Source organism: Falco punctatus (assembly GCF_963210335.1).
Source record: "Falco punctatus genome assembly, chromosome: 8".
NCBI classification, from domain to species: domain Eukaryota; kingdom Metazoa; phylum Chordata; class Aves; order Falconiformes; family Falconidae; genus Falco; species Falco punctatus.
In genome coordinates, this window is record NC_137588.1 from 11372608 (window position 1) to 11397675 (window position 25068).

General features: G+C 42.4%; 1 protein-coding gene across 17 annotated transcripts in view; it reads right to left on the reverse strand.

Moving 5' to 3' along the window:
- UNC80 (unc-80 homolog, NALCN channel complex subunit) overlaps positions 1-25068 on the reverse strand; it is a 140975-nt gene that overhangs the window by 90521 nt on the left and 25386 nt on the right. For 12 of the 17 annotated variants that reach the window (XM_080398327.1, XM_080398326.1, XM_080398340.1 and 9 more), the window contains exons 8-21: positions 23847-24108; positions 18785-18919; positions 17940-18162; positions 16368-16508; positions 13169-13437; positions 12167-12535; positions 11239-11385; positions 9162-9309; positions 7644-7792; positions 5629-5795; positions 4876-4977; positions 3324-3538; positions 2688-2794; positions 2024-2183 (exon numbers count right to left, since the gene is read on the reverse strand). In XM_080398327.1, coding sequence (XP_080254453.1) covers positions 2024-2183; positions 2688-2794; positions 3324-3538; positions 4876-4977; positions 5629-5795; positions 7644-7792; positions 9162-9309; positions 11239-11385; positions 12167-12535; positions 13169-13437; positions 16368-16508; positions 17940-18162; positions 18785-18919; positions 23847-24108 — 2594 coding nt within the window. The remainder of the gene's footprint in view (positions 1-2023; positions 2184-2687; positions 2795-3323; positions 3539-4875; positions 4978-5628; positions 5796-7643; positions 7793-9161; positions 9310-11238; positions 11386-12166; positions 12536-13168; positions 13438-16367; positions 16509-17939; positions 18163-18784; positions 18920-23846; positions 24109-25068) is intronic. The other 5 variants (XM_080398332.1, XM_080398336.1, XM_080398331.1 and 2 more) reach the window with 3 other exon arrangements.

Below are 25068 nucleotides of genomic sequence, written 5' to 3' on the forward strand. Positions count from 1 at the left end.
ACCGTCCTGCACTGAAAAGGCCTCACGTCAATGTCACTGCACACATGCAAGTGCATACACACACAGGCGTGTACAAGTACTCTACTATTTTTGCTAATGATATGTGGCTTTCATTGCATACCAGAGATCCGTGTGGACATGGTGATACAACTTCCTTAACTGTCACACGCTGCCTTAGAAACCTTAAATACCCTCCTTTCGCTTCAATTAATGATCAGGCAATAGCCCAGTCCTCCTCATCACCATCACTAGACAATTTGCTTGTTTCTCATACTAACATGCAAAGGTCTCTGTCTTTAACCCATTGCATCACTTTTATTATGGCATTTCTAGCACATGCTTATGTCAAAATCAAGCATGTGTCACGTACATCTCTTCTCTCACAGGCAGGTAAAAGATGTTTCAAGTTCCCCTCATTAATTACATAAAATTCTGATGTTACTCACAGAAGGCTGAAGTACGGACAAAACTTCCAAAGTTCAAAAATCCAATACTAGTGTGTCATCTGAGTTTCGTATACATACAAGATGTGCCACACATACTGAACAAAACTTTTGATGCTCACAGGGCCAAGACTAAATCTGTGCCGTTGAAACAAGAATATGGGCACTCAAGGCAGAAGCAGACTCACAGTGGCATAAAATCAGCATTAGCAAGATGGAAAAAAAAAAATTTCCTACAAGAAAATACGAAGAACATCTCACATGAGCACTGTAGAAACATCTGTGGCAGTCTATAAAAATCTGACTGCCCTCAGTTACTTGTTCCCAGCAAGAGCTGAGAGAAAATATGGTGGAAGTATTTCACACCTACTTCAGCACAAAGTATGTGATGAAGAATACAATGCAGTTCCTTCCATCCTGGGGGTATTCAGCTACCAAGCTATAACAGACTTCTGAGCTGATGTATTCTCTTGCTAAAGGAATGATACATTCCACCTAGGAGCTAGTTGAAAACCACCACCAGTGTTTCTGCAGTGGTAGAATGATGACCAGTTTACACTGGCAAGATATGCTCATCCTTTGCTAGTGTCACTTGCCTGAACATGCCTTACATGCATTATACTGCAGGTCTGGGACAGATGATTGTGAAATACATACAATGCAGTGTCAAAATATAATGTTAGAAAATAAAAGACATAATGCTACAGAAATCATGATGAAAAAGAAAATCTACTTTTTGTGTGTTTTTGGGAGTCAGGTTGTGTTTTCTTGAAAAAACAGTAACATAACTTCAAGATATAAGGTTGTCTCCCTGACAGCAAGGATGAGCTCTGAGCTGAGGACATGAGCATATGAATGCCTGCATGACATTTTAAGACAGAGTATATGATGACCTTGTATTATTCATAAAGGCACTTTTCAAGCATTGCTGATTTTGAAAATACATTGCAATTAAATATACTTCTGTGGAAAGGAAAAGTGGTGGTGGTGTTATGTTGTGTGCTAAGAAAAAGGGACAGCATCCCTAACGAATGGTATGCAGACACTAGACATGCAAACACAGAAGAAAAGAGATAATTATAACAAGGTTTGTGCAGGGTTTTCCATTTCTGTGCTGAACTTTGCTAAAACTGTCAAATGGTCACAAATTGGGAAAAAAAAAAAAAAACAAACAAAAAACTGATGGAACACCCATTGTCATATTAGGCAATGAAAGATTTACACACCTAATTTTTAACTGAATAAGTGCTTTGAAGCAAGCATTAATTTTTCAAGTGTATTGATCAAATTCAATTTGGTTTAAAAAGCCCAAATGTTGTACTTGCATAATTTATTTGGATAGTCTTGCTTTTTTAAAAAATTGTCTTTACTACGGTTTTTCTAAACCAAAACAAAAGAAAGAAGAAAGGGAAAGAAAACAGTTGCAAAGACTAAAAAAGTTGGAGAAGGCTAGAATGGATACAAAAACTATGGAGAAAACATGAAAAAAGGGAAAGGGGTAAAATACAGAAAGAAACATTTTTTTAAAAAAAAAAAGTTAAAAGGAAAGGAAAAAGGAGACGAGAACCCTGATTTCTAACCATCTTTTTCTTCTGTGTGATGAAGCTTGGATGGGTGTCTTCGGCAGGTGCGCCATTTACCAAGACGCTTGAAGAAATTCTCCTCTTCATCTCGCCCATTGTCCAGGCCACCTCCTGGCCCCCCTCCTTCTGACAGCTTCACTGCGCTGGTGAACTTCACCTGTGCAAAGACAGAGGGCCGGGTCAGGCTGTGCCATAGCGCTATCTCTTGGTCTTCCTCGCTTAGGCATAAAGCATCTACAGAAAGGCTGTAACACAGTGGATCACCATAGCAACACAAGTGGGTCTGCACACATTTACGTACGCTGAAACACTTCATCTTTTAAACTTTCTGCTTAAGTGATTGGTCTTTCGCAAGAGGCTGTAAGGGCACAAAGAAGGAAGGACAAGTGTGACCAACAATTAAAACTTAAGTGTGTTGACAGAGCCTGCATTTCTCAGTGAACCAAGGCAGACTGACAAATACAGTGTAGGTTTAACCTAGCCTTCACCGTGAGCTGTACAAGTCCATTATCAAATTCCCATAGCACTCTACTCTGAAGGCTTCTGTGACCGAGTCTCATTGGCTGCAGTGTCCACATTGAATAGAATGTTTCCTTGGACACCTAAAACCAGCCAGATCCTGTCCTTCCAAGCTCTCTGCAATCCAGCCTGACACATTTACCTTGGAACTTTGCCTGATGAAAGAGAGACGGTCAACAGAGCTGATATCTAGGAGATCTTCTACCCCATCAGCCAGACCAGAGAGGGAGGAGCGCTTCAGCCAGTTCCCTGTTGCAGAATAAGCCACTCAGGACAATTCTGAAAATGCTTCCAAGCAGAACCTATTTATTAGCAATTGCACCGTATTTCTCCAAAGTGGCCATGCTAGGACATGGGAAAACAGGAGGAAAGGTGGAGGCAACCTTTTCATGTTACATGTATTTACCATGCAAGGCTAGGTCCTGGGACTTGTGAAGGATATATTCTTTGTCTATCAAACACTATTTGGAATATTTCTCTTCTGTAGAGAGGAACAACGCCCGTGAGATTAAGGTACTAGCCTACTACTTTGGAGACACAGATTCAATATTCTATTTTGCCACAGATATCCTCTGTTATCTTTGGCAAATTGCTTACATTTCCTTTTGCCTCAGCTCCCCATCTGTAAAACAGAGAGAGCAGCATTTCCCAGCTTTCCTTGGGAGAACATACAATATACTTGGACAATAAGGAACTGTGTTGCAATATTTCTTAAGACACATATCTATCTGTGTTTCTCTGCACATGCAATATTTGTATAGAATAGGAAGAAACATACATTTACCTATGGGGAGTTTGAGTTTCTTTCGAAGGGAGATTCGTCGGGAACGGGAGCGGGAACGCCGGTCTGTGGTGGTCCCAGAGTGTGCAGTGGTGCACTCGGATGTGTCCTGCTCAGACTGACTACTGGTATCACTCGCTGCACTCTGTGACTTGAACATCTTCCGCCAGAAGTCCTTGCGTCCCAGAACAGCCCCTTGGATTTGCTCATCACTCGAAGAAAGAGGATGCAGAGTGTGAACTGCATTTCAGTGAAGTTTGGATGCTCAGGGAAATGAGGCCTCCCTCCCGCAGCCCCCTCCTAACCTCTCTATTATTTGAGGTTGTTTCACTTTGAATTCCAAACATACTTTTCTCAGTGGGACATAATCAAGTTTGACAACATGCTCAGTATTGTTCAAGGCACAAAATAACCATCTTTTCTACCCTAAGGAGCTTGTCCACAGAACAGTCCATTCCAATTTTTAGTTCCTACATGTGAAAAAGAAATCATCTTCTTTAGGTCAAAATGACCTATGTTGATAGGACTACATTGCTGTTTTCTACAAGCGTGTGTACTGGAGAGCTTTTGAACATCACGATAGCCATTTCTGAAGATGCTGGAGTCACAGTTCTCATTAATGTATTGGAATGGGGACAGCAAATTTGCTATACACTTAAGATCTCCCATGGCTGTGGCAGGGCTCAGAGCAGAACAGCTTGCTGCAGTTCTGCAGAGCAATAAAGGGCTTTGTGTTATCCTTGCAGTCTCAGCAACAGTGAGACTTTGCAGGCTCAGTTAATGCAGAATACCTAATACAGAGCTCTGGGCCCTTGTGCAAGCAAGGTCTTCAAGCAGTGTATCTCAAAGCACTTTAACAAGACAGAGGACTATTCAGAGGCCTGGAGAAGTTAAATGACTTGTCCAAAGTTACTTAGAGACTAGTTGCCATTTGTGAAATTTTCTAAAATTATTAAGAGTATCGATTAAATTTACTTTCAATATTAAATGGCAGAATTCTTTGGACAACAGAGACTTCAAACGTGCGATGCCTAACAGCAGGTTGATTTGCTCATTAAGAAAACTGGTAAAGAACCTCTGCTGATAAGGGAAATGCAACAGTCTTTGGAGACTACATGCCCAAGATAGGTCAGGAATGGGCTGGCTGTTGTGAGGCAGTAAAGGATTAATGACCCTTAGCAACAACTTGGAAGCTGAAAATTAATAGAATCATTCCCCAGAAGTACAAACAAAGCATGGAGAACATCTCTGATGACATCTCTGAGGAATTAACACTCTATTCGTGGCTATGGTAGTATGTGGTATTGACAAATCTATTGCACTGTCTTTTGAAAATCTCTGGTAGTTCCCCATCAAAATCAGGGTGGGTCCTGCTGGCAGCATTGATAATAGGCATTATCCGGATGTTATCAGCAGCTCCTGAACAGACAGTCAATGCATTTATTGTACCATCTGAAGAGATAAGTCCTTGCTTTCCTGCCCGTTTGTACTAATCCTAGAAGAAAGCTGCTGGCAATAACACATGAAAAAAAATTCATTATTTACTTACTGTTCTGGAGTCTGCATTGGGCGGCTCGAGACGTAACTACGGCATTCATCAGGGGCAGCTGATGCCTGGCCTTTGTCAATGATGACGCTTCCCACCTCAGACCTATACAGACAATATAAATCATCAGCTAAAGCAAATGGATGGCCCATCTCATGGTCATCACACAGCTACAAGACATGGAAACCAGTGCTGCTGAGCAACAAAGCACCTTTAGAGCTGTACCCCCTCTTTGAGAACTTACTGTCTCTATACATATAATTCATGAAAAAGGCAGCAGCGCTTAGAAGCAAAGCCAAGGTGTTTAGGAGTTTTTCAACTTTCTTAATCCTTCCCAACATTTTAATATGACAAGTCTCAAAGCACCAGAGAAAATTTATTTTTGATAAAGAAATATGTCAGGATTAGATTTCTTCTGGGACTTGTTTTGCATACATGAGTTTACTTGTCAGATAAACAACATTAAGGATGTGATGCGTGTTTTGGGACTGACACTATGCTTCTTACTTCTCTTAACCTTTCTTTCTCCCAGTGTTTCCTTGTACATGAGGAATAACACTTTTTGCTGCAAATCTATTATTGTCTCAGTTCATTAAAATTTAAAGGAGACTGCTGCCACAATACAATTCTGTACATCAGGAGCTGAATATGCTATCAAGAAAAAACACACAAACCTTTCTACATTTGTGTTCAATTCATGTAGTCATATAGCCATATGCAAGTCAGTCATTTGCCTTCTCCCTCCTAGACACCTACCTTTTGCTCCCAGAAGGTTTTGGCTCTTGCTCCGTTTCCTCTGTTTTTTTCCCTGGTATTAGCTTTTCAGCACTGTCTAAGAGGGCGCTGAGTGCCACTCTGCGAAATACATTCCCATGAGCCTCCTTGATAAACTGGACCAGCTGTCGGATATCGCAGTACAAGCCCTGAGTAGCAAGACATCATGAAAATGAAAGAATTCAGTCTGTTGTTTGTGAAGAAGCAGTGAGAATCAACAGTTTCTAAGGTACTTCAGAGCAGGCCATTACTTTCTTTGGCTGTTGTGTGATATACTCTCTATGTACAGGGTTTGGGTTTTCTGGCTGGGATCAAAATGTGGAAACTCCATTTAGTGCACTCAGAAGAAGCAGACAATGAGGAACATTACTGTTATGGAACATGCTCTGTAATGGACTACAGCAGATGTAGAGGTATCAGAGGCTAAAACAGCTGAAAGATGAGGGAGCTGCAAAGATGACTTAAAGCCTATTTTATTCCTTTCATCTAGCCCATAATCTCAAAAGGCATGAAAAAGCTGGGGGTGGTGGAGGGGAGGGGAGTAAAGTGCAAAAAATTGCATGTTTTGTTTCAAAACCAGTGGGTGTCTTGGGATTTTTCTTAATTATTTTAGAGCCTTACATCACGGGAAGAGAGAGGAATGACTCACTCATTCCCCAGCCTACTCCTACACTCAAGGCTCTTTTTAGTGCTGAACATTCATACACATCTGTGATATGACAAACCACCTCTATATCTGAGGGCAAGGGGATGGAGGGAACAATTTTACCAGACCTGATTTTTGATCTGTGAACTTTTCTGAAAGATCTTACATTATTCCAAATTTCCCAGCCTTCAACAAAAAAAACCCAAACAGACAAATAATTGGATCTGTATACTGATTAAGGCTTTTTTTTTTTTCGTAAGATATTGAAACACAAGATTGACATTAAAGAGTGATCCAACACCAGGAAATCCTCATGTATACTCTGCATACCATGTCCTCCATACAGGCACAATTAATGGTGCTCCACTTCAAGATAAGTTTCACCTTACACATTAAGGAAAATTGAGTCCAGAAAGACATATAGTTGACAAGGAAAATTTATACTTCGTGATCCTAATCTAGATCCACAATGGTGCATGTTTTTCTGTATCCCAACACTTTATCACTGCTGAGAAACATTCCAAAGAAGGAATATCTATAAGAACAAGAGGACTTTGGCATAGGCAGACAACTCTGCTGGTTTAAGAGGTTACTGTGTTTTTCTTCTCCCTCTCCCTTCCCCTCACAGAGAATTACTGTCCTTTTAACTGGACTTCAGTTCCTCTGCAGCTCTGCCATAAGGATGAAGCACAAGAGTGCTTCTTGGTTGCTTCCATGACAAATCCTAATTTCTGATAATAAAGGAGGTGGTTTGAAATTAGCTGCTAGATTCTGCACCAATTTGGAAGAAGAGAGCTCATGTAATCCATTCTACTGACTGCTCTGGGGAGACAGCACATAGGCAGCAACGAGCAGCATCTTACTTTCCTCCAGGTGTTGGTAAATGGAATGTTTGTCTAACCCTTGGGAAGGCCTACCAAACTGCAGTTCAGTAACTCACATACTCTGTCACAGGTGGGCCATGTCCTTAACCAACTAAACTGGCTTTAACTTTGCTGAAAGTTGATTCATGCTGGCTGTAGTCTTGTTCATCAATCCCTTGCTGCAGACTAAACTACTAATCCATTTGGGAAAAAAAACCCAACAACAAACCATCAAAAAAAATGCAGAAGCTGCTTGAACAGAGAGGAAAATGCAATTCAGAGTCAACAACTTTTATCCTGACTAAGTCCCCTGGTTCCAAGGCAGGCATGCAAGGAGGGTATCAAATTTATATCATGTTTTAACTGTGACTGTATAGCTTGCTAAACCCAAGGGATTTGGCTAAACCAAATTAATTCTTCACTGTAAAGTCTCACTGGTGACACTCAAGTGAAAAAGTAACTTTGTTAACATGAAATCAAGTGCTTACCAGGTTTTCCGGGCTGTGCAGCTCATGTGTAGTGGAAGCACAGCGAGTGATCAATGACTTGAACATGGCACTCACAATAATCCCTTCTACACTCTGGGCTGTAGACTTGTTGTCAACTGTGGTAAAGTTATTCCCAAATCCAGCTTTGTCTGTAAAATTCAAGTAGAAGCAAACCCCCTTGTTAGGAACAGTTTAAAAAGATGGCTTAAAGACATGTGTAAAGGGATTCAGATATGTAAGACAATGGCAAGTCCCCACCTAATAGCTTATGCTCAGTTCTTGCAATCCTAAACCAACACAAATAAAGCAGAAGGGAAGGGTAAAATAAATGAGAAGGATGAAATCTTCCCAGAAATAGTTGTAGTACGAAAAAGGATTGTAAAGATCAGGACCATTCTGGCCTCCTTTTATACATATCTCTCATTTAGAGCTGTACAGAATAAGGCACAAAATTTGAACAATATCTCCAGCTTTTCTATTTACTGTTCTAAAGGACCACAAATGCTTGATTAAACTGCAAAGTGACAACACCCATGGAAAGAAAAGAAAATCTGAACTATAGGAATGCTGTTCTTGCAAGGTGCATAAGAAGACCAAGCTCTTAGAGAGTCAAAAAAGAATTACATTTATATGAATAAAAAGAAGTATCCCAGTTTCATTAGGTGACAGGAAAGACTTTCAAAAGCTGTATGAGCTGCCATGTTTCAAAGCATAAGCCAGTCAATAATTGATGAATACCTGGGGAAACTTCCTACGGGCATATTCTTCACAAAATCCTGTGATATAGTATTTTTGATGCTTTTAATGAAATGCCTGGGATCAGAGGTAGGCTAATATAGTCAGACTCTCCAAGTGCTTCAGAGGAACTAGTCCTGCTCTGTACACAGTCATTGTTAACTGTTGTTGCATGCAGTGACCAAGCATAAATGTTTGGTAATTCTAATAGCACCTGGAATAATTTTCCTAACTTAAAAAAAGAAAACATAAATGCCTACACAGACACACATGCACACATGCTTGCAACTGCAGGCATGCGCATCTGCGTGTTCATGTTCTTGTTCGTTCAATCTGGTCTTGCTATTTACTGCCTCACTGGAGGCACCACAGAAGATTTTAATGCTCAATTATATCTCCATTCAGAATAAACCCTGGATTAAACAGGCCATTCCAGCTGGCGCCTGGTCATGTCATGAAGCAGAAAACTTCCTGCCTGAGGCAGAGTTGAATGAAAACATTTTAGTTGAAGAGCCATGAACAACAGGTAGGATGAATCAAAAGAAGAGACCTTCAATTTTAGGTGCACTGGGTGATACAAGATTGCTAGATGAGTCAAATCAGAAGAGATTCAACTTTCCTGACCCACACTGGCTGAGGATATGCTCTGTGTAATTTGAGTATATTAATTCACAGTTGTTTTTTTTTTTCTTTTTTTAAAGGAAAATGAAAGAGCGTGGCTTCTTTCCGATGGTATAGTTTAGGAATATTCATGTGAGGATTTCTGATGCCGTCTATACTTACTGTCAGTGACTGGCTCCATGCAGAAACCCAGTAAAGCATGTAGGAAATCCACCACATTATTGAGAGAATCCCTGTTCACATAATCCCTCATGGTCTGCCGGAACTGCATCTTATCCAGTTTGTACAGCTTTGTGAGGCAGTTCTGAGCCTGCAATGATATCCACCAAATCACATCACATCAAAGTACATGTTCAAGTTTTGCTAACAGGAACAGAGTATTTTTTGCTCATGCTTAGCCAGTGCTCTGCTGTGCTGTCTAAAGCAACCTCCCCTAGGAGTCAGAAGGTTCGGGTCCTCTAACATTATACAGGTTCACCTCTGAAGCCAACAAGAAATTCAGCACAAGGAGACAGTGCACTAGTATGGGTGCCACTGTTTGGAGGTGGCGGTGAAGTCACTGCCAGCCATGTCTCAAGGTTTGTCCTCCTCACCCCAAGCCCAAGGTAAAATCTCACTGAATATGAATGAAGTAGCAACGTACCACTTCAGTCAAGGCTTACTGCCTTGGTGAAACAGGTTCTTAGCCTCAGGCATCTGATTTTCAGCCTCTGGCTCAGATCCAACCCATCTGATACACCTATACCCAGTGACCAGTTTATATCATGCAAAACATTAGAGTTTTATTTAAAAGCTATTAATTGTCAACTTCTTATCATAAAAGTACCCACCCTATCAGGACCCCATGCAAAGAGAATCTGAAATATCAGCTCTATGGGAAACATGAACTCCTCTGCTACCTACAATAGGGTGCTTAACTTTCCAGTAAACTCAGACATGATTGTCCATGCAGTCAACACAGATGGTGCATGCAAAGCAGTTTGGCCAGACAAATGCACAGGAAATGCAGCAAACTTTGACACGTAGGAAAATCTCTTACTGTAAAAACCTCAGTTCAATGAGTCTGATAAGGACCTTGGCTCCAAGAGACCTACTCATTTATGCTTAATGTTATGTATAGGCCTAAATGTTTTGCTGGCTCAGCTACAACACAACATAAAAGCCTAACTCACAGTTTTGATGAATATGGCATATGTTCAACTACTGCTGTGTGCAGAACCCTTCCTCTGTTACCACTGAGACTCTCTTACCCCATCTTGTCCCACTGTGTCCAGAACAAATGTTACTACTGCAGCCTGCTCAGTACCCAGAAGTTTAGCTAACAGAAGAATGCTGCATGATACAGAGGCAGCCAAACCATCTCTGAGCCATGTAGCTCAGATTGCAGAACCAAATCATAGCTCTGTTGGCATGGCTCAGGCTAACCAAAGCACCTGGCTCCCACCCACGCTGAGGATGGGCACAGTGTAAATACTCATTACAGTCATCAGAAATGCTCCCTGCTGCAAACACAGGTGAGGAGGGGGCATGTGCTGGAGACAGCCTTTGAAAGGGTCCCATTTGACAGGGCATTGGACTGATCTCAGGAGGTCAAACTCTTCCAGGTGAAATCAGGTGTCTGGTCTACATCCTGGGCACTTTCCACTGCTTCAACTTGGTCAGAACCAAAAAATGTAAGCTATCAACGGTGACCATCCACCCTGCCCTTCGACAGGGCATGAGTCTTCTGCTTCCTTGCAGCACACTAAAATGCCTGCAAGTACAGTGCACTCCAACTATCAGGAGCCAAGGGAGCAGCCCAGCAGCAACCAGTCATAATCACCATTAGGAAAGGTGGACATAACCTTGGACTTCTGGATTCAGATATGCAACCCAAGATAGCTGCATCTCTTGTAAATAGCATACTCTGTTGGGGTACCAACAAGGTGAAAAATTACTTACACCAGCTCACACAGGGGAATTGCTCCCATATATTTGTCCCTTCCCAGACAACTTATCCATTGGGGTGGCCAGAAGCACCCTGAGCCTCTGGTGTGCTCTTAGCAAGCCCCAGGGCTGGAAGGTAACACCATAGCTGAAAATCTGCTACAGCTGGGCTGCAACACAGTCTGTGAGCTGGGGCAAAAAGCAACACATTTACTGTCAATACAGAAAAAGCTACAGAGGGGGCAGACAGCAATCTCAGCAGCACATGTCGAAAGTACAAAGGAGACGCTTTAATGAGCTTTAATTCTCTTACATTCTCCCGGAATACCTGGTGTCTCAGGCGATCTCCAGAGAGCCCTCGGTGTCCTTCTCCACAACCATAGGCACAACCCAGGGACTTAACAATTTTGATGAGCATTGTGAGTGCCAGCCTATGGGTGCTGACAGATGGGCCTTCATCCTGCGGGTCACAGAGGGGAAGATGTTGTGAAACCCTGGCACAACTACTGGCGTTCTGTTAGCATTGTACTTTTAACAAATTGTTGTCCATTTATCCTCTCAGACACTCCATTACTGATGAGTTACTCTTGAAATGTTACCTCCAATTATTTTTCAAGTTTAGGGACCAGCCCCTTCCCTTTCAGCTCACCTAAAAAAGTCATGCTATAAATGCAAAGCCCCCTACACGCTACTATGAATACCATTCAGCACTTCAAAAATTTCTGCCTGAAAACCCAAGAGCTGACTTGCTTGAGCAGAAAAACAAGCATCTTTTAAGAATGTCTTACGTATTATGCTAGTATGAATAGCAACTTTGGAGATCAGCAACAGCATCTCTTGGCCAGTTCTCATAGCAATACTGAAAAATTTATGATTTCTGGTGATCAAAGAAAAGAAACTGTGCTCACACACTGGATTCTGTTTTTTCTTGTAAGTTATGAATAATGAACCTGAAAAGAATCATTGTGATTGAGGTTTCAGGCACTTTGACAAGATATTCAAAATGTCGATGCAAGGCTCACAAACTCTGCTTTTGGCAGTTGCTTTGTTGGAGTAGTTACAGTGCTTGAATTCCCAATCATGTTTCCTCAGTGGAACTCCAAAGTACCAGAGCAAAACAAATTAATTCGTCATTGTGGTGAAAAAAAAGAGAAAACAGGACAGTTGCACACACATGCATACTCAATCTTAACAGGTCTTACAGTACATTCAGAAATTGTATAAAGGGAAGCAAGACAAACCTTTTCTTGGTTCTTGTCATTCTTCTCATATGGCCCTCCTCCTCCTCCACCACCACCTCCTTCACTTCCACCTCCACCTCCTCCACCACTTCCACCACCTCCTTCTTCTCCATCTCCAGCTCCACTAACTGGAGGAGGCCCAAATCCACAAGCTGAACTACTAGAAGCAGCCCCTTTGAGCTGGAAAGATCCTTCACTTGGTCTCTTTTCAGGGGCCTCATTTTCTTTGTTCTCACTCTTCCGCCGAGCCTTCTCTACACAGGGCACCACACCAAGCTGAAGTAAGCACTCCACAATGTTCAGTGCCACATCGCAAATCCGGGAACTGATGTCATGGTTCAGGACCAAGTAAACAGCCTTCAGGACCACCTGGGAGATTCAAACATTGTATTTAAAGTCAGACTTATTTTCTCTTCTAAAACTATTTAGTGCCTGGAAATTCTAGTCAAAGACCAGAGACTCATCATAGCAGGCACAGTACAAACTCAGAATGAAGTACACGCAACCCTCAGCCCCAAGAGCCTACAATCTAAGTGTAAGACAGGAAACCACAGGCTGGGCACAGTCAGGCAGAAAAGGAAACCATGAGATGACATCTGTGAGCCTGAGAGCTCTGTTTCAGCACACCAGGACCTGCCAAGTCATTAAGGGGAATGCAGAAAAGGTGAGTTTTAAGGTGCCACTACGAAGGTGCTATTCAATTTTATTCTATTTTATAGGGAACTTGGTGCATGCCCCAGGAACACAGCCATTACATAGTATCACTTCTGATTGGATGTGTGCATTCCACATGCACATGCGCTTCTTGCAAGGAGTAATAGGAGTTGCAGTATCTCAGAGAAGACTTTTATGATATGCACAAATGTATCTGACTGACCTTTACGTACTGCTGAGAGAAGTCATATAAAGAGGTGGAGGAAAAGCCCATCAAACCCCTGATCTCAATGGTACAGCTATATTGACAGAAGAGGGACCTGGCTTTCCTCATTCCTTGCCAATTACCGAGAGATCCAGCATGCCGTTCTTGTGGACAAAGTTGTTTGTTCCATCAATGTGATCCGTATCCTCCAAGCAACTGTAATTGATGCAGGAGTCTGTCAGGCTCCGCGGGAGGTTGGCACATGCGAGCGGCTCATGGGGCATCTCAGGGATGGGCACCTGGTTGCAAAGCTTCCTCATGTGCTCACTGAAGAAGTCAGCGTAGCCCACATTGAATGAGGCCAGGGTAGTGTTGAAGGTTGCCACAGTGATGGTAGAGATCTGGGACCGCACTGCAGGGAGGGAAATGGCTTCCTGTAAATTTCCATCTCTAGAGTTATGAAATGGAAAACTGAGACTGCACTTGTTTACAAGAAGGGAGCTGCTCTTAATGCAGTTTGTAATGACGAAAGACAATACAGGTTTGTAATTCCTATGATGGGTACAGGGATGAAAGAATAGATTCATTTCTTCCTTTAAGCCAGTGTAAATTAGAACTATCCCAAGCTTGCCGTAGCAGTACAGTTCCATGGCAGTTTAAGCTGATCTCAGTCAACTGGGCAATTAAGTAGATCAGGGAGCTCAGCCAGCCTGAAGCTAATCCAAGAGGGGGATTAGATTTTGGCTAGCTTTGCTCCCTGTATTGGTCCAGTGCCTGGTCTTAAAAGCAGTACAGCCCCTGCAAGGGAAAAGAGGAAGGACACTGCAGCTGGATGCAGGACAGAACATAGGGTAACAGCAGCACCAATTTGGAAGAGCTTTCTAAGTCACACCAGTTTGAAATATTTCATCACGCCAGTTGAAAAGAATGGAGCGGTGTGTTCCTAATAGTACTTGTGACAGTCTAAACCATCTCCAAAATGCAAAACTAACTGGTGAGAAAGGCAATGTTGTGTCTAAGTCCACAATGCTCAAAGGACCTCATGACATAGCCAAGCTTAACTTTAAATTGGTTAGCTCAGGTAGTGGCAGAATTTTGGCCACACAGGCCAATTTTTGTCAAGGATTCACCATTGTTGTACAACTCATGCTGAACACTCTCTGTCTCTGTCGCTCTCCCTGATAATCCTTAACCTACTCACGCCCTCCCGGAGCTCGGTCAGCGGAGGTCCTCTACCCGGGTGCACTCCTACAGCTGTGCTCACCGCTGCCACCCAGTACTGGCTGAGAGCAGGGCACAGTCAGCAGCCTGGCATCTGGGTGGCTGCGTGTTCCCACTGGAGCTCTGTCTGGGCAGCTGCATCAGTTGCGGTGGGTGCAGAGCTTAGAGAGGCCATGGCTTTCTGATGGGTGGATATCATTGCTCCCGTCGAGCTGACATGGCTTTAGAACCTGCCCTGCCGCACAAACCGCTGCACCAGGCTCTGTTTGCCTGCCCTGTTGGCAGTGCAGCTGGTCACTAGCACTGCCCAAGGGCTTCTTTTCTACATGTGGGGGGCTTGGCCGCCATTGCTCCTGGCCCTACCCAAGTCCCTTCAGCTGCTGTTCTATGAACTGTGGGCGCCAGGTGGGTCTGTCAGCTCCCCCGAGGTTACCCCGGGTTGGGAAACCCTGCTGTGCACCACACTGGAGCACTCTGCTGCCCACCCTGCCAGCACCGGAGCTACTCACCTCAGCATAAAGTAATATTTCCTGTGTGGAATCTGTATTTCATTATCACTGATAGAGCTGACTGCTGGATGGGACACACAGAGATAGGGAAGGAGGACTAAGGACTCTTCATTTATATCAATACATGCCTGCAGCATGTGCCCATGACTCCTCTTGAGCAGCTACCTAGGCCACAACTACTTTTTCATCTCTGCTTTTCAGTGTGTCAGCAAGAAGAAATTAGTTCGTTAGCAAATGTCTCCTGGCCAGGGAAAGTAGACAACAAGACAGGAAAATATGAATGACCGGTATACTTGGATATAGTTGGTCCCACAACAACAACAACAAAAAAGAATACCTAATATTTGTACTTATTCTGTAACTCCAGAATGGTTTATTCAAAGTCATAGGCTACTAATGACTTGTCCTATTATTCATATAGTTGCTGCACAATTGTACCTGGGGTACAACTAGAAAAAAAAGCCTTGCATATGGCTCTCTTTTAGAAAATATTTGGCTAGGAAGCTGGTGTAGTGACTGGGATTACTGTCCTATAGAATGAGTGCAGGTCAAGAAGACAGACTCCATAAAACCGATCCAGAAGGAGAGCTTTGCCCTGGAGACACAGAGCAGAGATGAAGGAGATGCACCCATGCTGGATTAGAGCTGACGCAAATCCATGCCCTCTCAGACTATTCAGATTTGTTGTGCTAAAATAGCATGGATCTTTGAGAGCTCAAAAGCTACAGCAGGTATCACATGAGTGCATCTGTAGCCTCCTAGGTATGCTGCCTGACAGCTTGTGCAGAGACAGACTGTGCTCTGCTCCGTGGGGTGCATGATATCCTGTTCCCTCATCAAGGTTTAAGGCTGCACTTGCCACAAGTGAGGCCCAATCTCTATGACCAGGTTTTGCCAGTAGCGCTACACATGAAGGAGAAAATAAAATCGCTGTTTAGGCAGTAGGAGCAGTGCCAGCAAAGTGCCCTGGTGCAGACAGCTCTGCTGACAGAAAAGAGCTTTCATCTGCTGGGCTAACATTGTTTGGCAAAGGTGGTGTTGCCTTGCTAACAGAAAGACTCTTCCTTCTGGAGCAGACTTCATCCCACCAGGGGTTCTTCCGTCTCTCCCATCATGGTCACACTGGCATTGCTATTTCTGCAGGGGCCTCCAAGACAGATGGGCCCCAGGGACACTTTGAGCAGATTTCAAAGCCAGGCTTCTAATTGGAACCAGGAGAATTAAGAAAAAACTGTGATTCTCAGCACAATCCAGCAGCAGTGAAATGAGAAGGGACATTAAACACCACAAGATTCCCCATGAAACCACAAGGTAGCAATACTAAAGTTCTGCCCAAGCGTCTGTGATGTGTTGTGGTAAGCCAAAAAAACCCCCACCAAACCCTGCCTTTTCCCTGTTGATGACTGCCAATTTTTTTGATAAACTGCACCAGATAAACATGAAAGTTTACAAGATATTTCTACACTGAACAAAAAAAAACCCTTAAGAGAGGTAGGACAAAAATAAATAAATAAAATAGTCATATACTCATACATAGAAACAGCAACACTTCCTCAGTTTCTTGGAGTTGGGATTTCAGTAAAAATTTTCTTTCCTGATGTGTTAAATTTACCTTCTTTGACTGTGTTCTCCCCATGGCTGTTTGAGTGGTCCGGCAGATCAGAAACCAGCGTGTGGTGAGAGTGTGAATGCCTGGCGCTCAGGCTCTCCATCTCCGTCGCTGTGTCAGAGCTCCCCCGTCTGGTAAACTTCCCTAGGGTGAAGACAAGACGCGGATATTTAGTTTACTCCTCTGACAGGTGCTGGGAGGCAGGAGACAAGTAGCTGAGGTTAGAAATTGAAGGATTGGAATCCACAAAAGTCAAGGCCTTCCAGGATCCTATGAAGCAGAACCAAATATTACAGTGGGATACCTCGCAGGAGTTCACTGACATGAAGATTGAACATACAAACTCTCTGCAAGGCTCTTCCCCTCAGCACATTGTCACCCTCCAGGAAAATAAGAATTGTCAGCACTGAAAGACTCCAACCTTTGGGGAAGGTTATAGGAATTTGGTTTCTTCTCCCCTTGTCCAAATGGAATATATATATCTTAGGTTGAGGAGTGCCAAGGCAAAGGAAATTCTCCCAGAATACAATAAAATACAAATCAAAAGAACCTACTGAAAGAGGGGGACTGTCTCTGAAGTAGGCAAGACCTGTTGACCATCAGATCTGAAATACATGATTTCACTGAGATATCAGAAAGAATGAACAAAAGGTTAAGCCAAGATAGGAATCTGAAGCCACTGAGATCAAAATTTAACTAACTTCTTCAGCTATGGAAGATATGGAAAGGAGGATTTGGATACTATGTTTGTTATTCCTGTACAAATCTGTAGATGTTTGTATATTAACCACTGACAAAACACATACGAGTCTTTAAGAATTCACTTGGTTGAGCTCATCGTCCCAAAGAGGGACATGTTTACAATGGAGAGTTTACCTAAATGATGCTATCTAAGCCAATGAAAAAGAGGAGGCTGTGGCATGGCCTTAGGCAATCACTTTGCTGCCTATCATCTCCAAGAAAGGGTGCCAGGATGAAAATCTATGACATTAGGAGTAAGTTTGTGAAACAGAAATAATGCCTAGACACTGTTCGACAAATCTGGATGCTTAAAGGAGCCAATATTTAGATGTAAACACTGTATCTTTGCAATATCAAGACAGTATAAGCCTCATTATCTGAGGCAATACCCTATTTATATTGTACCCAACATTTACTTGCGGAAGACACTGAATATTTTTTGCCATACTCCTAATGACTATATTGCTGCTTCTCCAGAGATTTCTCTTTAAAAGGGGATACAACCGTTCCTTGAATCTATTTTAAGCTGCAGTTGTGCAATGGTTGCTATCACTCAGGAAAATTGTATTCAAGTGGTACAGACATCACTACAGGTTGCTACAGTAGCTATTATTCCAGTAAAGCTGATAGTTTTCAGAGAAAAGTGAGCTATAGCATAAGTCATTCAAGATTTGCTGTCAGCACAGTTGCCACTTCTACAGACGGGTATATAAAACTGCAGAGCCAAGGACATAAGGTAGCAATAGGATGGATGAAGAAATAAAGAGCCTCTGTTCTCTGAATGCTCAGGACAGGAATGACACAGAACCTGGGGCAGAGATAACATCATCTCACCTAATATGGTGGTTTGCCATCCTCCTCTCTCAATGCCACGTCGGTCCTCTCCAATTCCAGAGAAACTGCCAAAGGAGAAAGTGCTGCGAGTGGGTGAGACATCCAAATGATCCTCATGAAGAAGGAAGGGTACCCCCATCCTTCGCTGACGCTTCTTCCCAGTATGGTGGAAAGGAATTGACCCTTTGCGCTCACGCTCCCTGTCCTCTTTGCGGCTCTTAAACTGCAGGAGGAAGAGGAGCAGATATGAGAGCAGGTAGAGGCTTTGAGGCATAGCAAACTACCATCTGAGGGAAAAAGGTAACACAGATGTGTGGCTGAAGTATAACCCTCCACTTTTTTATCTTGGCCATTTACCCTGACAGCATCTACCTGCACTCTGGGACCACATGAGAATTTAAAGGAACTCAGTCTTGCCCTAGACTGGGATGGATGCCCTTGTATAATTGTATGACATTCTCAGACCTTCTCTAGATTTACAGAATCCACAAAACTCTGTTAAGTATCTTGGGTGGTTGCAAAGCCAAAGCTTCATGAGGTAAAACCAGCAGAACTCATGGCATTAGCTGGAACTACATTGAGAACCAGCACTTAAAAATCAGCACTGTTTGAGTACCCTCCTCTCATGCAGTTTCAGCAGGACAGGTATTTGAATAAAGATTTCAGTATTGTGTTTGGAATGTGCATAAAATCCCCTATGTAATAATACATGGAATCACTTCCTATGAAAAGAGATGTCAATCTCACACGTGGCATGAATATATAGTCCAAATAGACCTTCAGCTGCGACTTTGGAGGACATTGCAGTGCTCAATCATATGTAAATTAAACTACAATTTTCTCACCTTTTTGAAGATGTTCATCCCCAGGTCTGTGGAGAGATCTGGAACTGCTGGTCTACGCAAATTGGTCAGTGAAACTTTGGAAAATGCCTCTGTGCTTAGTGATTTTTCTTCCTCATTACATTTCATTGTGAGATCCTGCAGCTCCCAAAAGAAGACAACAAGCACAAGGAGAAACAGAGGATAGTCAGCTTAAAAGAAAAGAGCTACTTCCAAGAGCTGTCACAGGAGCACTGTAGAGGAAAAGGATCTTCAACTCATTACACAAAACACTACTTACACATTTAAAGAATACCAAAGGAACAAACAAACAAAATTTAGAAACTCCTAGAATTATTTACCTTGTCTAATATTTCTGTCACCATAGAAAAAAAGTACAGCACATTGTACCACCACAGAAAGCCTCAGGCATTGCAATCAGTATGATCTAGTGGCATGGAAGCCATGTTCTGCTCCACTCTGATTCTGATCACAGATACAACTCTGGGTAGCTGACAATCTTCTTGAGGCCTTGGTTTACATTTATAAGCAATCACAATGACTACCTTTTCTGAAGCGTTTTATTTAAGATCTAGTAGAATATGCCCTTAATAACATATACCTTTAAAAATGTGGTTTGGAACTGAACTGTAATAAGCAGCACTGTTCCTTCAACAGACGTGATTTGTAAAAAAAAAAATAAATATTTACGCAGTAAATAAACCCAAGACTTCTACATCAGGAAGTAGCCTTCACTTTTAATAACAGTGCTCCAAGGCCTGTCCATCACAGTTCATATTTGTGAAAGCCTCTGTAGATATAGCACAGAATGTCCCACGACAGCAAAAACCTTGAGACTAATTTACTCTAATTACAGTAGAGGGCGCTCTACCCCCCTACTGCACGGAGCAAAATGCATTACAGCTGTCTACTGTAAAGAAAGGCTTTGCTACAAAAGGTGGCATAAGCTCAGCTCCTGGCCATCTGTTCTCATTAAAGATCTGATGCCACTTTTCATGAGATGTTTGTGCAGCCGACCTGACCAAGTTCCCTCAGGATAATTTTCTCCTGCCTAAATATCAGCTTGTTTCCAATGGATATGCTCTTTTTCCTTGCTTGCCCATCAGAAAGGTTCTGCTAAACAACTGGGTCATGTTAAAATACCTTTTTGCTTTCAATCCAGAGATAGCCATATACCAATGATAGATGAAGTGACTCCTATGGTATGGGAGGTTTAGATTCTGCCTAGCCAGATTGCATATTACAGAGAAAACCAGCTCTGCAATACATGTGTGCAGTTTTATGCAATGAAGGTCCAGCAGAAGCCAGTGACAGTCTTTGCAGCTGAAGTCTTATGCACCAGTTAGTTTGCAACTGAGGACCACACATTCTTCAGAGACCTTTCAGACTAAACAAAGATCACACTTGAGTTGTTCCTCTTACTCTTATCAACACAAGAATGAAGGAGACACACAACAGAAAGATTCCTCTTCACCATTATTCTCAGTCAAGGTATCTTTTAAACCATTTTGCATATAAGGCTAAGGATTCAGGGGAGGAGTCACACACAAAAATCCCACAGACAGCAAATCAAGGTTCAGCCCTAGGTGCTCTCAACAGCAAGGCCAGCAAGCACTCCACATGGCTTGGTTTGGAGCTTTTCCAGCTCTCTGGCCTCTTCTGGCTGGAAAACATTGTATGAATTTTTATTTCAGATTCATTATCTTTGTCCGCTAGTTACAAAATCAGTGTTTTATTAGGTGGCTCACGTCCACCAAAAGGACAGAGTAAGGATCAGAGCCTACTGTGATACAAGCTATACAAACACACAGAAAGGCACGGTCCCAGTTCTGAAACCTGCTTAGGGTAGGTAACAAGCAAACAACACTAGAAAAGCAAATTACAGAATCACCTTAAATCTACTCTATTTTAAGGAATCAAGCAAGCATTCCTGTTGAAGACTGATTAAAAATATGGCTATTCTGTGCTGTACACCATGTGGCGATTATAAGATGGATAAGAAAGCAAAATAGTTTGGGAGTTGCTTCTGTAGATTTTGTTGTTTCTGTTGTCTTCCTTCTGCGCGACTGTATGGCTACTTGCTCATTAGTACTTCTCTCAGCTCTCAAGATATTACACTTGAGACTCTTGGCTTTATATTAGCATTGCAGCAAGCACTACAGCTGCATTGGTCTTATGCTTAATTTAAGCTTTGGCTCTTTGCCCCTGTGGTGCTAGTGCAAGACTGTAGAGGTTTGTGAGCCTCTGAAGGTTTCAGTTCCTAGACCTGTCCTTATACTGAATTCACTGCATACAGGTACAATGCAGGTTTCCTTTGTCACATGTTGCCAGGTCTGAAATATGTTTAGACTAAAGTAACTTTCTAGAGGAAGCTAATATTCATTTCATTAACACTCCATCCAGTACTGCTTTTCCTATGCCACAAGGAGTGCTGGCATGCTGCACTGAATCTTTCTACTTTGCTGTTCAGTTTACTAGGCAATACATGGAGGATGTTTCTCATGCTTTCTTGATCCCAACTTGCTTTAGCCCAAGCTTATATTTGAAACATAATTTTAGGCACACAGAAACCAACAAAAAGTGTGAAAGTTTTGCTGAGGCTTAGGGAGATGGAGGAAGTGACCTTGATAAACTGCAGAACAATAGAAAGAATGTGGATTTACCAGAAAAAGCTACTGGTCCCTGATGTGATTTGCAGGCAGCTGCTTTTGTCTTTAATCAGTTTTTGCCTGCCTTTTAAATTTATCCTGCTGAAACACAATGTGCTGATATTTTTGAGAAGTTACTGATCAACCTTTGAGCAGAAACTATGACATTGTGCTAGGAATTTAAGATCTAGACCGAAAAAGTAGGCTTTAAGCATATCCCTGTGTCAGATGAGCTTGTGAAGTCTCAGGATACAACCCCTCATGTTGACAGAAAAAAATGACAAGTCTTAGCCCTCTGGAGGTGGCATTCTCTCCTCTGACTAGCAGACAGCCCTGAGTGATGAGACTCTGAATTTAAGAACAGCAGTTAAGTCCCTACAGTTGGCTGGCATGAAAGAGAGCCTAGGTGTCTCTGTGCATTGCACGAATTTCAGTCCTCAGCATTGTACAGAACGGCACGAGCTGAAACTTCTGCTGCATGGAAGACCATTTCACCTCCTCCATCACAGCTGTTCTGTGCAACAAATTGGAAACCTTTTTAAACAGGATTCCAATTTGATGAAGCACGGTAAAAATACACAGGAGTGACACAGAGGTTACCAAAAGCAATCAAACCTAGCCCTGGAGGGAAGAGTGCCCTGGATGGAGTCCTCACATTAACAGCTAGAAAGTACCCAGTGGAATTGCCAAATGGTTTTAACAGAAATGTGTTAGTCAAGAGGAACTGAGCAAAGGAATCTTCTGCAAGAGAAACAGCCTGGAAAAGCAAGAAATAGCCAGGGAGGGAAGTGTCTCAGAGTATATAGAAAAGAACCAGCACAATACTAGTGCAAACAGTGCCAATGGAAGGTAGCTCCGTTCATGCTGCCGCTCCACTGAGAACCACTGACTGCACTCCCTGTTGTGCTCGTAGCTGAACTTGCTAATGTGCAAAATAACGAGGTTGTTATGAGCAAGGGCAAAGGGACAGTTTACGCACGGAAACAGTGAACCACATCAACAGCAACATCTTCCAATTCTCCCCCCAGGAGATGATATTAAGGAGGATTTTCTGCACATGCACAGCAATCCTATAAAATCCCCATGCAAAGGTAGATTAAAACTAAACAGTAATGCATATCACCTGGCCTTTATGAAAATATGTCAAGCTTTTACAGGGATAAAACAGACAGCATTTTATAGAAATGACACAGAAGTATAATACAGTTTAAACAATACTGCTGCTGCTGAGCCCTTAAAACCACAAGTAATCACCAGCCCTCATAAAAATTGTAAGAATGGCTATACAATATGGAGATTTAAAAATAACTGTACTAATATTTACATTGTTTATGCTAGTCTTCTGACTTATGAGCATCTGGGCTGTATGGCAAAAAAGATATTTCACCCTTCTCCCTTGTGAAATGACAGGTCAAAAACTGCCAGAGGTCTACAATACTGAAAGCAAGGATTTTAAGAAAAAACACCAAAAATTCTGAGAGTTCTGACTCAAAAAAGACATTTGAAAGAAACAATAACAGAAGATAGAGCCTTTTACTTGAGGTGTGTCATAAAATTGGATTGCAAAAATAGAATCTGTATTAAATTTAGTTAGGCATTTTCATCAAGTCAGTAAATCAGAATTTGCTGTTAAAAGCCCACATGGCAGGAAAAGAGTGCACAACCTAAAAGTAGCACAAATCAACAAGCAGATTAACTGAAACCACAGCAGCATCCCCTTTTTATCCCTGGAACAACAGCGAGCTACCCAAAAGAAAAAACATTTCAGCTCTAACACAAAGATATTTACTGCATCAAGGTCAGGAGTCTGAAGTTTCTTTTTCAGCAAAACAGGGAGCAAGTCTTGACACCTATTACAGCAGTATGTCTATTGAGGTTGTGTTGGCAAATATAAAGGTAAAAGTTACACAATAAGAATAACAGCAGCAGAAAAGGTAACAACATGAAGGACTTTTGCTTACTGTCACTATTTGCAAAATCTACTCCAATATTTTAACCCAAGTGTTTGCCTTTCCTATTTATTTTAATAAATATTTAACCCAAGTGTTGCAATTCCTTTTCTCTCTTTTGAGGGGTTACACCAAAGGAGCTCAACCATAATGAAAAACCAGTCTTATTTCTTCTGACAGCCACATTAGTATACTCTCACATTAAAGACTAATGGTATCACAGTTCACCCTACAGGAACTATCTCAGATCAACCCTCAAGCTTTCAGTAGTCATCAGCTCTGACTCTGCATCAGACTCTGCCTCAAAATCCCTCATCGTTCTCAAAGTCTCTTCCTGAATCAATGCACACACCTGACCTCTGAGCAGTCTAACCAACACCAAAGCTGTGCTTTTCACTAATTGTCCAGCCATCATTTCCCAGCATCACCACAACAGTTGCTGTTCTCTTATTGATGGTAACTGCTTACCTGAGTTTTGTGGGTATTCACCAGAGAGGGTGCAGCAGCCACCATGGAGCTGCTGCGAGGTCTTGGTAAAGGGGTGATCTCTGGCTCAGGTGGTTTCTCTGGCTTTTCCTGTAGCATATGCCTCAGCCTCTGCAGGTAGTACATCAGTGACCACTGTGTGCCCTCCTCAGACCAATGTGGCTGCAGCAGGCAGCGCAGCACTGCCACATCAAAGTATGTGGCATAGCGAGACCTCTGGCATGGCGGGATCACCAAGGACACCCTGTTCCAAAAATGAGTACAAATGTTAATCATCAGGCTCCTTAGCCCTTCTTAGATGCTCAGCTTTCTGAATAAAGAACCACTAGATGATCTGTCAGGTTTGTATGTTCAACTGTTCTTAAAGGGCCACTCTTGATATCACAAAGTTTTCTTTGCTAGCTGGAAACCAGTTCTGTCCTAGCATACATGCTGGTCCACTCCATAAGACCCAAGAGCTCTACTAAAGAGGCCTAAAATGTAGCCGCTCATCAAGAGCTGTAAGCCATTCCCATTCTCCTGCCACCTGCAGAAATCACCAGGATGTGCACACAGCTGTGCCTGCCGCCTAGCGCTTGCAGGGATATTTGACACTACCCTTTGGGACTAAGGCCCTGACTGAGGAAAGCATTACTGAAGACACGTAAGTGGCTATTTAGCTTTCAGCTCCCTAGAGGACTCAAGTACATGCTTTCTTAAGTGCTTTCTTGGATAGGGTTGCTTTCTTAAACTATGGTCTGAAGATAAGCCTCCAGCACCTGTGCTAACTGTCTGTTTCCAGCTGAACAAATTATTCAACCTCTGAGCATCTGCTGTTCAGATACTTGTAATAAATATTAAGGAATGGTTTACGTTTGTACACATCAGGCCCTACATAAGAAGGAGCAGGCAGGGCAGCTACACCAGTTAACCCTTTAAGCCAATTAAATCGATCCTTACACAAATAAAAGTTACTGTTATGGGCATCTTTGCCAAGGTGTGCCAGAGAAAAGGACCATTTTTAGCCTTCGTTATGATTTTCCTGCCTTTCAGATGGTGTCATTTCCTGATGGGCTTTAGTACACAATTTCCTAAGTATTGTAGAAGTTTGTGCATGCAAAAGCAAGATGTCTTGTAGTAAGCTTCAGAAAGGAGACTTCAAAGATTTCAGATTTCAAAGGGATCAAACCTGTTTTCAGAGCCAATCTTATTGCAATAAAAATGC